We start from the raw sequence: 14,971 nt of genomic DNA, 5'->3' as shown, positions 1-14,971 counted from the left end.
CCAAAGAATGCATGTTCTCTCCACTAGCTGCTAGGTTTTCCAGACCATGATAGGTCATGTTTGCTATCCAAACAGTGTGTTAAAAGTAAACGATCAGATTTAATATTTTCTTTCATTATTCATGTTAGGCTACAAAAAAAATGATTAAACCATTGTTAAAGCCTAGAGAATGACAGACTTTTTGAAGCATGACTGCTAGATAAGATGGGGGAGGGGGGAACTTTGTATAAAAAAGCATGAAGCAATTTCACTATGGAAATATAAAACAGGTTCTTGGAGAGATTTAATCTACCATCTAAATTAATACTATAATGCAGTGAAGTGGCTAATTAACTTTGTCATAACAGAAACAATGTAACTGACATGTCAACTAAGCTCTAGAATTGCTTAGTAATGAGAATTTTCAGAAGAAATGGTTAAAAAAAATACCCCACACCTTCTGGTCTTCAGTTTTCAGAAGGAAAGGGAATAGATTGACAAAATGGAGGGAAAGCAAAAGGAGACTTACTTTTCTCAAAATCACTTTTGCTATTGTCCTCATTTCTTAATAAAAATGAAGATTAAATTTAATTCGATTTTAATGCTAACTAGATCCACTGTAAGTGTCTTCACACTAAGGGCCAGATTGCCAAGAGCTCAGCACTCAGGATCTTCCACTGTGGGACTTATGGGCAAAATTTCAAGAAGAGACCATCACACAATGTGCTGAGCTTTTTTGAAAATCTGGCCATTTATTTTGGTGCTTACATGGGAGCAGAGCTCTTTTGAAACTCTGGCACTACATCATGAGCGTGAACAGTTATGTCTGTTTTACAAATATGCAATATAAGTAAATCGATACTCAGAAAAGGGAAATTATGCAAAATTTTTACAAAACTCCTCACGTGAAGGAGAAGAAAAGAGGCACCGTGAATGACCTCAGCCAAAGGGGAGTACGTGCCCTGCATATTTCCGTTATCTTAGAATTGGTGGATGATTCTGGTTGTTGTTGCTTTTTGGCCATTTGCCTGTGTAACATATCTTACTCCCTTTAAATTCAAGAGCGTGGGAACAGCGGGTAGCTCTGCACCACTGATTCAGGTCTCCTATACTCCCTGTAATCTGTACTCTGCTCTGATGGCAGAGCATCAATCACTTGGTGGTATGGGAGGCATCCACACAAAGTTTATTCAATGGGGAGGTGGCAGAGAAGGAGGGTGAGAAAGGAGCAGAGAGGAAAGAGGGGCAATAGGACAGGGAAGGAAAAAGATGCCCCATGTTTTCCAGAGAGTAGCAGTATCTCACACGGCAGCATGGAACCGATGAAAGGTGTTGTGCTTCTTGTCAGCTTCTAGTAGCTCCCTCTGGCCAGATGCCAGCCCGCTATGCCTGAGGGAAAGGCACCACAGTCCAGGCCTTTGGGAGCAGGGAGCTCAGAACACCCTTCCCATCACAAAGTGCACTCCATAGTAAACACATTGCCCTCTTTCTCTCAAAGGTCAATCAACTTCCTCTCCTTTCTCAGACCCAATGCTGCAAGATTTTTACGAAGGGCTCAGATCTTCAGAGGATCGGGCCCCTTGCTACTCTCCCCTTTCAAATCCTTCCTTAAAGCTAATTTCTCCCATGACACCTTTCACTGAGCATACTGTCAGCCCTTAAAAAACAATGAGTCATAAGCTTTAACTCCTCAAGCCATGCATGCATGGAAGAGACCAGCATCCCTTGAAGCCTGGACAATTAATGTATCAAGCTGTCTGTATTTACTTTATTCCAGTGTTATCTATAGGATCATGTATTTCCCCCCAAGTGTGCAGAGCATTGAACAAACAATTGATGCTCAATAAATAGCTATTTGTATCTCTAATAATGTTGTAGAGGCTTGGCTCCTAATGCTATTCACTTGACATAACACCTCTGTACTGCTGTCAAACAAATTCTCTGAACCTCTCATGGAACACAGAGGGCGTGCTGTCAAAACTCCTCTCTCCCAGATGTGTGGTACGCAGCTGCTCTGATACCTCCTTCCATTTTACATAACACTGTTCAAAGGGATTATGTAGATAGCTATTATATAATATAGCCAAGCATGGTCCCTCCAGCTGCAAGGATGTTTTCCTTATCTGCCATACACTGATATCCAAACATTTTAAGGTAAATTTCTCATTTTAACTAACAGCCAATCAGTTTGATCTGCTAGCATTTAGTGGGAGCACACTTGCCAGAAATTAAGCTGATAGCAAAAGTAATAGATCTCTGTGGGTACAAGTCACATAGTATAGGGTTATATCCCATTTACTAAATGGTCCCCTAAAACTTAGAAGGCAATATAGGGATTAAATAAATAATGCTACTGCACCTGTTTCTCTTTTTTACAATGATCTTTTCCTTCCAGTCACCCTTAATCAGGCTGACAAATGGCCGCGCCCACCAGGAGAGTGTGTTTTCCTTCACTGCAGTTATTAAGTGTCGGTCAAAGAATTAATCAAGTTGGTTATGTCAGCTGTGATGTTTCTACATGGGACATCAGTGATAGCCCCTTACAGGATCCAGCCCTCAGTGCCCACCCGTCCCACTGAACCCCATTGACTTCAGTGGGAGGGGAGCATGCTCAGCACCTTCCAGGATCAGACTCCAATTGAGCAATCTGCTTCTATTGATAGATATACAATTCACTGACTTCAGTGGGGCTGCGTGGCTGGAGCAGAACAGAATCTGACCCAGCATGCTTTTGTCTTTCAGTCTGACTGAACTCTTTTGGGGGAACACCGAGTGCGGAGCCCAAGTCGGCCGGCTGTGTGCGGTGAGAATCCTGAGCACACGGTGTGTATGTGGGTGGGTAGGAATTCTCTTGCCACAGCTGTGGGGCTGCTCCACAGCTACTACTGCAGCAGCTCCTGGTCTGGCCTGCTCCCAAAAGCTCTGTGAATGACATCGCTCACAAAGCCGAAGTCTTTGCTCTGTAAATTGGGCCCTCCTACGTAGTAGAAATGCACTGGTTGCACAGCACGCAAGGACCTCAATACCTGGAAGGCTGGGGCTAGGATTTGCCCCCAGAGATTTTTTTGCGTGAGCAAAAAGTGATTGCAGGTATGAGTGATTGGGGCTAGTTTTTGTGCATTTGTCCAATTTGTACAGATTCTGTTCAATATTCTGCAGATGCTCTCAAAACCTGACATGGGTGCATTTAAAATATCCCTATGGAATTAAAATAAGTATTGCATTGTGTGCAATTGGCCTTTTGACCCCATTAAACATTAATATGGGCATGTACCACTGTCTTTTGTTACTCTTGAACTTTGTAGATCTGAGACACAGAAAGAATGGGCCATATTCATCACTAGTGTAACTCCATTGATATCAATGGAGTTACCTCAGAAGATTAATCTGGCCCCCAGAATTTTGAGCCTCAACCCGACCTGCAACTGCACCTGTTAATACTTACGGCTCACAGACTATCTTAGCTCAGGTGTCTGGATGAAATGTATGCAGAATGGAGTGTTTCAAGTCGCCTCCTAATTCTTAAATAAATAAAGTTTATCCATGTGAACAAAAAGGCTGGTACTGAAAACCTTAACAGTGACTCAGGGATCCTAATGACAGCCAGTAAAATGCATAAAGCATTCATGTCCTATCGCATCAAAATCAAGAGAGGAATTCAGTTTGGTGGATCTGTATTACAGCAACCCACTTTATAAATGGTAAAGAAAAGACACAGCTTCAGGTAATGGAGGGTGTGGAAGAAAAGAACATTCTAAGATAGATCTATCTATGGCAAATCGGTTGCAAAAAACCTGAGCAGCATATTCAAGACATGTTCCATTGCAAAATCTTAGTGTCTTGTTTATTTGAATTTCTCTTTTTTTTGGGGCCTCTCTTTCAATTTCTTTTTCCCAGGATTTCTAGTGAAATGTACTAGAATGGAAGTTCCTCTGAGCAGGGATTGTGTTTGCCTATGGATCTGTACAGAAGACACTGTCCAAAGTCAGGAGACATCAAATACTAATGCAGGCTCCTATTTCAGTCAACAGGGGCTTTGCCATTAACTTAAATGGAATCAGGATTGGGGCCACCGTGAAGGTACAAAACCAATGTCAACTATTACAGTAACAAGTCTGCACACTGAATCATCCTGGTCTCATGGTAGAGGGGTGGGGGGGTGGGGGAAACAAGGGGAGGGGTTGGTGAATGCTGCATCCTCCAAATAAATGGAGCAGTGACACCCATGCTCAAAGCAAAACTCTTTAGAAAGTGAATGTCAGATCCACTGGAATACATACACACAGCAACCACAACACATTAACAGACAAAACATGATATTACCTGTTGTGACTGGAGAAGGACAAGAGAGCTATGAACAGGCTTGCTGCTTTGCTAGCACCCCTTTGTGACCTGTAGGTTGCTACACACTACAAGTAGTCTGCCTCAGTTTCCCCTCAATGACTCACAAAAGGATTCTGTCTGTTCAAAAATACCCCTCCTTAGGGTCTGGTTTCATGGGCATGACACTCAAAATAAACAGACACAAAAAAATCTATCCATAGCCTTAAACTAAGTACAGCACCTCCTCTCTTAGGTACTGTCTCAAAACTCCCCGGGTGTCTCTGGAACTTTCCTGCTTTAGCAAGCCACGCCCAATCCTTCATTGCTGGGGCAACTCCCCATACTTCTCTGGCGTCTGCTCTCCCTAGCCCTCTGACTTCCAGGCCCAAACTTTTCCCCACTAGCAAAGGGTTTCCTGCAAGAGCTTCTGGCTCATTGCATTTCCTCCGCCATAGCTTCCTTCAGTTCTGCCTCCTCAAACACTCCCCACTCCCTGCAGTGTCCTGCTGCACTTTACAAGGGAATCATCTCATCCCTTCTGAAGTATGCCTATTTAGTAATTAGTAGGGCTGTCAAGTGATTAAAAAAATTAATCACGATTAATTGTGCAAATAAACGACTAATCATGCTGTTAAACAATAATACCACCATTTAATTAAATATTTTTGGATGTTTTCTACATTTTCAAATATATTGATTTCACTTACAACAGAATACAAAATGTACAGTGCTCACTTTCTATTTATTTTTTATTACAAATATTTGCAATGTAAAAAAACCAAAAAAAATAGTATTTTTCAATTCCCCCATTACAAGTACTGTAGTCAAATCTCTTTATCATGAAAGTCGAACTTAAAAATGTAGAATTAGGTACAAAAAACCTGCATTCAAAAGTAAAAATGTAAAACTTTAGAGCCTACAAGTCCACTCAGTCCTACTACTTGTTCAGTCAATCGCTCAGATAAACAAGTTTGTTTACATTTAAGGAGATAATCCTGCCCCCTTCTTGTTTACGTCACCTGAAAGTGAGAACAGACATTCGCATGGCACGGTCGTAGCCAGCGTCACAAGATATTTACATGCCAGATAGGGTGACCAGATGCCAAAGATGAAATATGGGGATGCCAAGGGGCGGAGCAAAAAAAAAGCTGCCAGAGCGCCCCCCCGGGCAACACTCTGCAGCCGCTGGCTGGGCCCCCAGCTCTGCATCAGAGATGCAGCACTTGGCTGCTCCTCTGCCCTAAAAGCCAGCCTCCCTCCCGGCACGGGCTTGTCCCTCCTCCGCACACAAAGGCTGGTGCAGGAGGCAAAGTCCCGGGGGGTGGGGCCGTGAAGCCCGCAGGAGCATGGGGCAGCGAGAACCCACCTGGAGACGGGAGAGCACTGCAAAGGAGGCACAGACCCACCCTTCCCTCCCCGTAGCTGCCATAAACTCCAGTGAACAAACCGGAGCGCTCCCCCTTGGTGTGTGTGGGACTGCCGAGCCACTTCCTTCTTCCCCCGCCGCCTCCGCTCCACTCACGGGCAGGAGGTTTCAGGTTACAGCGCCCGCACCCCGGACCCCCCAGAGCCGCCCCGCCAAGAGAGAGGCGAGGACTCGGAGCAACTGCCCGACCCTCCTCCCTCCATCCCCCCTCCACACATCCCTCCTCCGCTGGCCTCCATGCGCAGCTGCTGCACCGCACCACCTTCTTAATTAGGGTTACCATCCGTCCGGATTCCCCCGGACATGTCCGGCTTTTTTCAGTTAAAAATAGCATCCGGGGGGAATTTGTCAATGTCCGGACTTCCCCCCCTCATGCAGAGTGTGCGGGGCTTACAGGGCAGCTGGCCGGATGGTGTCACTCGCACGGGGCTCCGGCAGCCAAAGCCCTTCCTCCACTTCCCCCCTCCTCTCTCCTGCAACTTGACACCACTCCCCTCCTCTCCCTCCCTCCCCCCCCCATTCACAGATCACCGGCCCTCGCCTCGGCCTCCGGCAGTCTGGAGCTCCAACCCTGCTCCCCTCCCCCACTGCCGAGCGCGCTTCTCTGCAGCACAGTAAGGGGGCCGGGGGTCAGAGAAGCGGCAGGGAGGTTCTGGGGGGGGTAGTCAAGAGACAGGGAGCAGGGGGAGGGTTGGATGGGTCAGGAGTTTGGGGGGGGGGCTGTCAGGGGGTGGGGAGTGGTTGGATGGGGCGTGGGAGTCCCAGGGGTCTGTCTGGGGGTGGGGGTGTGGATAAGGGTTGGGGCAGTCAGGGGACAGGTAGGGGGTAGAGTCCTAGGGGGCCAGTTAGGATGTGGGGAAGGTCTCAGGAGGGGGCAGTCAGGGGACAAGGCGTGGGGTTCTGAGGGGGCAGGAAGTGGGAGGGAGTGGAAGGGGCAGGGCTAGGGCAGGACAGGGGTGGGGCTCCTCCCGTCCTCTTTTTTGATTGTTTAAATATGGTAACCCTATCTTAATCTTCATGGCGGCCGTGCCACACACGCCGGTGTCTGGCCTCCCTCCAGCGCTTGTGCCGTTGCTATACAGCTGATCGGCGCGCAAGCGGCGTGTGTGGGGAAGAGGCGGGGCCAGGGTGGGGATTTGGGGAGCTATCCAATGGGGGAAGGAGGGAGCGGAGGTGGGGCGGGGGGGGGGGAGAGCCAGAGCGGAGGGCAAAAATTGCTTCTTTGTCCAGTGTCTCGACCAAACATTGGTTGGGACGTGGGACAAACAAGTAAAAATCGGGACGTCTAGTCACCCTAATGCTAGATGCGCTAAAGATTCAGACGTCCCTTCATGCTTCAACCACCTTTCCAGAGGACACGCATCCATGCTATAATGGGTTCTGCTCGATAACGATTCAAAAGAAGGTAGACCAATGCATGTTCATTTTCATCATCTGAGTTAGATGCCACCAGCAAAAGATTGATTTTCTTTTTTGGTGGTTCAGGTTCTGTAGTTTCCGCATCATAATGTTGCTCTTTTAAGACATCTAAAAGCATGTTACACACCTCGCCCCTCTCAGATTTTGGAAGGCACTTCAGATTCTTAAACCTTGGGTCAAATGCTGTATCTATCATTAGAAGTCTCACATTGGTACCTTCTTTTGTCAAATCGGCAGTGGAAGTGTTCTTAAAACAAATATGCTGGGTCATCACCCGAGACTGCTAGAACGTGAAATATATGGCAGAATATGGGTAAAACAGAGCAGGGGTGTAGCGGGGTTGTCACCCTGTTCCGGCCCTGAAGGGGTTAAAGCAGCCCTGGAGAGGGCTGTGGCTAGGGTGACCAGATACCAAAGATGAAATATCGGGACGCCGGGGAGGGGGGGGGGGGGGGGGCAAAAAAAAAAAAAAAAGCTGCCAGAGCCCCGCCCCCGCCCTCTGGAGCCGCTGGCTGCCCCCCGGCTCTGCAATCAGAGATGCAGCGCTCGGCTGCTCCTCTGCCCTAAAAACCAGCCTCCCTCCCGGCACGGGCTTGTCCCGCCTCTGCACTCAAAGGCTGGTGCAGGAGGCAAAGTCCCGGGGGGTGGGGTCAGGAAGGCCGCAGGAGCAGGGGGCAGCGAGAACCCACCCGGGGCCGAGAGAGCCCCGCAAAGGAGGCACAGACCCCCCCTTCCCCACCCTGTAGCTGCCATAAGCTCCAGTGAATAAACGCTTGGGGGGAGCGCTCCCCCCTTGGTGTGTGTGGGACTGCCGAGCTGAGCCGCTTCCTTCTTCCCCCGCCGCCTCCGCTCCACTCACGGGCGGAAGGTTTCGGGTTACAGCGCCCGCACCCCAGACCCCCCACAGCCGCCGCACCAAAAGAGAGGCGCAGACTCGGAGCAACTGCCTGACCCCCCCTCCTTCCATCCCCCCTCCACACATCCCTCCTCCGCTGGCCTCCAGGCGCAGCTGCTGCACCGCACCACTCTCTTAATCTTCATGGCGGCCGCGCCACACACGCTGGTGTCCGGCCTCCCTCCAGCGCTTGCGCTGCCGCCATACAGCTGATCAGCGCGCAAGCGGTGTGCGTGGGGAAGAGGCGGGGCCACGGGAGCTATCCAATCGGGGAAGGAGGGGGCAGAGTCGGGGCGGGGAGGGGGGCGCGAGCCAGAGTGGAGGGCAAACATCGGTCGGGACGCGGGACAAACAAGTAAATATCGGGACAGTCCCGATAAAATCGGGACGTCTGGTCACCCTAGCTGTGGCGGAGAAGCTAGGCTGATTGGGAAAGCAGCCACAGCTATAGCCAGTGCAATCGGGGCCCAGCTGGCCCTTATAAGAGGGCTGTGGGCCAGAAAAAGACTCTCTCTCTAGCTTCAATGAGAGAAGGACGTGGCTGCCTGGGAAGCTGAGGAGGGTACCTAGGATGGAGCAATGCTGGGGAAGGGCAGAGGGAGCGGGGGAGTTCCAGCCTAGCAAAGCCCCAGGCTGCAGGCCGAGTTAAGGGCCCACAAAGGTACTGGGGCTGCAGAGGGGCAGTCCAGATATAGAGAGAGACAGCTGGTCCAACCCCCCTTGGCAATGATGAGTGGTTTATAGACTGCAGTCTGCCCCAGGAAGCGGAGGCTAGATAATGACTGGCAGTAGCCACTGAGGCAAGATGGGGATAGGAAGTTGGGGGTTCCCTGGGGTGGGGAGACCCAAATTGCGGGTTACTGCTGGGGGCAGGACCCTGACAGAGGGGCTGGGAGGGACATGGGGCCAGCGGCAGGTGGGACACCGGCCTGCAGAGGGCACTCCGGGCTGGGAAGAGCTAATTCCCTAGACGACCAGCAGGAAGCACCGTGCCGGTGAGTCGTCACCCCGCCACAAGGTGACACAGAATTCTCCCCCAAGGAGTTCAGTCACAAATGTAATTAACGCATTATTTTTTTAATGAGCGTCATCAGCATGGAAGCATGTCCTCTGGAATGGTGGCCGAAGCATGAATGGGTATATGACTGTTTAGCATATCTGGCATGTAAATACCTTGCAATGCCAACTACAAAAGTCCCATGCAAATGCCTGTTCTCACTTACTGGTGACATTGTAAATAAGAAGAGGAAAGCATTATCTCCCATAAATGTAAACAAACTTGTTTGTCTTGGCTGTTGGCTGAACAAGAAGTAGGACTGAGTGGACTTCTAGGGTCTAAAAGTTTTACATTGTTTTGTTTTTGAATGCAATTATAAATCAAAAAATAATCTACATTTGTAGGTTGCACTTCCACGATAAAAGCAATGGCACTACAGTACTTGTATTAGGTAAATTGAAAAATACTATTTCTTTTGTTTATCATTTTTACAGTGCAAATATTTGTAATAAAAATAATATACAGTGAGCACTGTACATTTTGTATTTTGTGTTGTAACTGAAGTCAATATATTTGAAAACATAAACATCAAACATCCAAAAAAATCCCAAAATATTTAAATATTAAAACTGTGATTCTATTGTTTAACAGCGCGATTAAACTGTGATTAATCATGATTAATTTTTTTAATTGCGATTAATTTCTTTGAGTTAATTGTGTGAGTTAACTGATTAATCAACAGACCTAGTAACTAGGATTTGCTGCCCCCGCCCCTCCCTCCCCCCGGGGCCTCTAACCTATAAACAGGGTCAGCCACCCTGTTACAAGAGTGTAAATACAAGTTGTATATGTTAGTCTGAAACAATACAGAATACCACCTACCTTTGAACCAGGAGGAGCAGTCAAGCCTAAAAAAGCATACACTGCATTATTCTCTCTAGCTTCGAAGAAAGCTTCATAATCCTTCATGGAAGGGGGTAGGGGGGGAGAAAGAGAGAGAGAGATTATGAGCCATCCAAAAATAATAAAGTATTAGTTCGATACACCTCTCCCAAAGCCCACACTGAGCAAACTAAAACTTTTCAGGACTTATGTGGCCTAAAGCACAATTCAGAGGTCAATTCATATTTCTAGCACTAATTCTGGTATCCGTAAATTTAAATTTTAGTACTTGAGAAAGGGGCCAGGATGGCAACAGGTAAACCACAAGCAGTGACAGCTTCACCAGTATGCCTCGACTTTGACTGGGAAGCAGGGCCGGCTCCAGGGTTTTGGCCAGCCCAACCAGCCAAACAAAACAAAACAAAAAAAAGCCGCGATCGCAATCTACGGCGGCAATTCGGCGGGAGGTCCTTCGCTCCGAGCAGGAGTGAGGGACCCTCCGCCGAATTGCCACCAAACAGCTGGATGTGCCGCCCCTCTCCGAAGTGGCGGCCCCAAGCACCTGCTTGGTAAGCTGGTGCCTGGAGCTGGCCCTGCTGGGAAGCACCACATTCATGGCAATTCAGTCCTTGGTCTCTGCTGTTACTGTTGATAATTGCGCCAGATGGAGGCAGCAAATGCTGTGGCATGGACGCCTCTCCACAAGGACAGAGCTGAGCCCCGTAACTTGCTTCATCACGGGAGATGTCAAAGTGTTGCTACTAATCTCAGTCAGATTCAAACCTATTATCTGAAAATGAAAAGCTAAAAACACACTTCTTCATGTTACTAATCCTCAAGTCACAGCCTTGCCATTACACTGGCATTGTTTTCAATGCTTTTGTGTATGTGAATGCACAAAAGCAAGTGGTTCTCCTCACTCCAAAGGCCAACATCTGCCTTTGCACACTGCTTTGAGGTAAGCTCAGTTAATGCACTAGCCCAGTAAACACTAGAGGTCTCTGCCTCATAATGTTTGGTGCTCAATTAAAGTTACAGAACTGCAACACTAACATACACAGCCACTTCTCGGGAGAAAAGGGGAGGTGGAGAATGAGGGAGAAACCACCACCACACACACCCTGCTTTCTGTATATTTTCTAACACAGAGAATGCAAGTCTGCCCTGAGCACAGAGACTCTATGCTCATGGCTCTGATAAGTGTGGAAAGAGCTACACAATGAAACTGGTTTTGACAAACAGTTGCGAAACACTGGCTAATCACGCTTAGGAGACTTGCATAAGCCACCCGTCATTTCGATTACCACACACATCCCTAGCTCCGATTTCCAAAGTCACATTACAGACCTAATGTAGGCTTTTTTCCTACCCTTTCTCCCCCTTTTCACTGAAGCTGTAACACTGGTTTTCTCTGCGTCTGATGGGCATGCTTCTGATGCAAGAATCCTGGCGAACCATCTAGCTGAGGAATGCCAGTAATACGGAGAAGGCTGAGTTGTGGGTTGAAGTTAGTGAGCAAGCTGCCATTGAGGGCAGGCTGTTTCACACGCTCCTCCATCTACAGGCAGAAGCATGAGAAATTAGCTGAATCAGAATGCTGTAGACTGGAATCTGCAGGGGAATGCTGTGGTCAGGAGCAATATCCCGTGAGACTCTGTGGCAGTTGGGAAGAGAGGGCAAAACAAGGAACTGCCAGTTTGTGTGAACTGGAGATCGGAGATGTTCAATTGTTGTTAAATTTGAACGTGTAACTTTCAGGTTTTAGTTTTTTAAACAATGTGTACAGATTTGTTAAATCCTCCCTGAAGCCCTTAGGCTAATGCACACTGGAGTCATTTGATAACAAGTGTTTTGAGTGTCCTGCTTCTGTATGGTCCAGCAACCTGATTCCTAGCACAACTACTAGGAAAGCAACCCTGTCAGCTACAGAAGAGGGTGACCCTTGCATGGCAAGTTATTGATGCATAGAGTTTATAGTCACAGTTTAGAAGTGTGAACAACAAGGGTGATGTCGTGGTGGGAGTCTGCTATAGACCACCAGACCAGGGGGGGATGAGGCAGACGAGGCTTTCTTCTGGCAACTAACAGAAGTGACTAGATCACAAGCCCTGGTTCTCATGGGAGACTTCAGTCACCCTGATATCTGCTGGGAGAGCAATTCAGCGGTGCACAGACAATCCAGGAAGTTTTTGGAAAGTGTAGGGGACAATGTCCTGGTGCAAGTGCTGGAGGAACCAACTAGGGGCAGAGCTCTTCCTGACCTGCTGCTTACAAACCGGGAAGAATTAGTAGGGGAAGCAAAAGTGGATGGGAACCTGGGAGGCAGTGACCATGAGATGGTCGAGTTCAGGATCCTGACACAAGGAAGAAAGGAGAGCAGCAGAATACGGACCCTGGACTTCAGAAAAGCAGACTTGACTCCCTCAGGGAACTGATGAGCAGGATCCCCTGAGAGAACAACATGAGGGGGAAAGGAGTCCAGGAGAGCTGGCTGTATTTTAAAGACTCCTTATTGAGGTTGCAGGAACAAACCATTCCGATGTGTAGTAAGAATAGCCAAGCTGGTCGTCTGCCATATTTACTAAACAGTGAAATCCTTGCTGATCTTAAACACAAAAAAGCAGCTTACAAGAAGTGGAAGATTGGACAAATGGCCAGGGAGGTGTATAAAAATATTGTTCAGGCAGGCAGGAGTGAAATCAGGAAGCCCAAATCACATTTGGAGTTGTAGCTAGCAAGGGATGTTAAGAGTAACAAGAAAGGTTTCTTCAGGTATGTTAGCAACAAGAAGAAAGTCAAGGAAAAAGTGTGGGCCTCTTACTGAACGAGGGAGGCAACCTAGTGACAGAAGATGTGGAAAAAGCTAATGTACTCGATTCTTTTTTTTTGCCTTTGTCTTCACAAACAAGGTCAGCTCCCAGACTACTGCACTGGGCAGCACAGCATGGGGAGGAGGTGACCTCCTGTGGAGAAAGAAGTGGTTCAGGACTATTTAGAAAAGCTGGACGAGCACAAGTCCATGGGGCCGGATGCACTGCATCCGAGGGTGCTAAAGGAGTTGGCAGATATGATTGCAGAGCCATTGGCCATTATCTTTGAAAACTCATGGTGATCCGGGGAGCTCCCGGATGACTAGAAAAAGGCTAACGGAGTGCCCATCTTTAAAAAAGGGAAGGGGGAGAATCCAGGGAACTACAGGCCAGTCAGCCTCATCTCAGTCCCTAGAAAAATCATGGAGCAGGTCCTCAAGGAATCAATTCTGAAGCACTTAGAGGAGAGGAAAGTGATCAGGAACAATTAGCATGGATTCACCAAGGGCAAGTCATGCCTGACTAACCTAATTGCCTTCTATGACAAGATACCGGCTCTGTGGATGAGGGAAAGCAGAGGATGTGTTATTCCTTTACTTTAGCAAAGCTTTTGATACGGTCTCCCACAGTATTCTTGCCAGCAAGTTTAAGTAGTATGGGCTGATGAATAGACCATAAGGTGAATAGAAATCTGGCTAGATCGTCAGGCTCAACGGGGGTAGTGATCAATGGCTCCATGTCTACTTGGCAGCCGGTATCAAGAGGAGTGCCCCAAGGGTCGGTCCTGGGGCCGGTTTTGTTCAATATCTTCATTAATGATCTGGAGGATGGCATGGATTGCACCCTCAGCAAGTTTGCAGATGACACTATACTGGGAGGAGTGGTAGATATCCTGGAGGGTAGGGATAGCATTCAGAGGGACCTAGACAAATTAGAGGATTGGGCCAAAAGAAATCTGATTAGGTTCAACAAGGACAAGTGCAGAGTCCTGCAGTTAGGACGGAAGAAGCCCATGCACTGCTACAGACTAGGGACCGAATGGCTAGGCAGCAGTTCTGCAAAAAAGGACCTAGGGGTTACAGTGGACGAGAAGCTGGATACGAGTTGACAGTGTGCCCTTGAAGGCTAATAGCATTTTGGGCTGTATAAGTAGGAGCATTGCCAGCAGATTGAGGGACATGATCATTCCCCTCTATTCGACATTGGTGAGGCCTCATCTGGAGTACTGTGTCCAGTTTTGGGCCCCACACTACAAGAAGGATGTGGAAAAATTGGAAAGAGTACAGCGGAGGGCAACAAAAATAATTAAGTCAGGTTTGACAAAGTCCTGGCTGGGATGATTTAGTTGGGGATTGGTCCTGCTTTGAGCAGGGGGTTGGACTGGATGACCTCCTGAGGTTCCTTCCAACCCTGATATTCTGTGATTCTCTCTGCTGAGCAGGTTACACGTGTACACACAGAACATGCATCCCCAGGTAAAACAAGCTGGTACCAATTCATGTTTACAGTGGAACTGATAAAAATATAAAGGTGGGGGTCCATGTATAATTTAAGTTCCTGCAAGCTGAATTCCTGTGATTTGGATCCAGCTTTCCAAGCTGATGGCATCTTTCCTAATAACTGCCAAGTAGAATCATCACTCATGAGAATTTTTGCAGCAACAGAGTGCTGCTCTCTTGGCATTCCTCCTCCAGCTGATGATTCTTTACACATAAAAAGAAATGACATCTATCTTAGCCTATTAGGGCCTGAGCAAGTAGCTTCATCTCCCATTAACGTCAATGGAAGTTGGGGATCTCATCACCTGGCAGGATTAGAACCTATGGGAACCATACTCTAAACCAATAGATTAGAGTACCAAAAATCTCCTGTATGATGGTTAGGAAAATCTGCCTCTCTGCCACTTGATCCATTAAATCATTTAGATAAGAGAAATGCAGCAGATCTCATTTATCTGGACTTCAGTAAAGCATTTAATATGGGAAATCATTAGTGAAGCTGGGGATTAGTACAAGAATTGTAAAGTAAGTAATTGGGTAAATGGGAAACAAAAATGGGTTGTTTTGAAGAGAGTTCTATCGGGCTGGAGGTAGTACTACTGGGGTTCCTCAAGGATCAGTCTTGAGACTGATCTTATTTAATATTTTCAGGAATGATCATGGCACAAAAAGTAAACGTGTGCTAATGAAATCTGCAGATGACAAAAAGTTGGGAGGTGTTGTCAACACAGCGGAGGATCG

The 14,971-nt window shown here is 47.6% G+C and overlaps 1 protein-coding gene across 1 annotated transcript in view; it reads right to left on the bottom strand.

Annotated features, from left to right (window-relative positions):
• SH3BGRL (SH3 domain binding glutamate rich protein like) overlaps positions 1-14,971 on the bottom strand; it is a 63,508-nt gene that overhangs the window by 3,201 nt on the left and 45,336 nt on the right. The window contains exon 3 of the mRNA XM_034781096.1: positions 9,922-10,002. Within this exon, the coding sequence (XP_034636987.1) occupies positions 9,922-10,002 (81 nt within the window). The remainder of the gene's footprint in view (positions 1-9,921; positions 10,003-14,971) is intronic.

The sequence above is a fragment of the Trachemys scripta genome, chromosome 9, assembly GCF_013100865.1.
Source record: "Trachemys scripta elegans isolate TJP31775 chromosome 9, CAS_Tse_1.0, whole genome shotgun sequence".
Taxonomy (NCBI): Eukaryota; Metazoa; Chordata; order Testudines; family Emydidae; genus Trachemys; species Trachemys scripta.
Note: the sequence above shows the minus strand (reverse complement) of the source record. Positions and strands in the feature narration are given on the sequence as shown.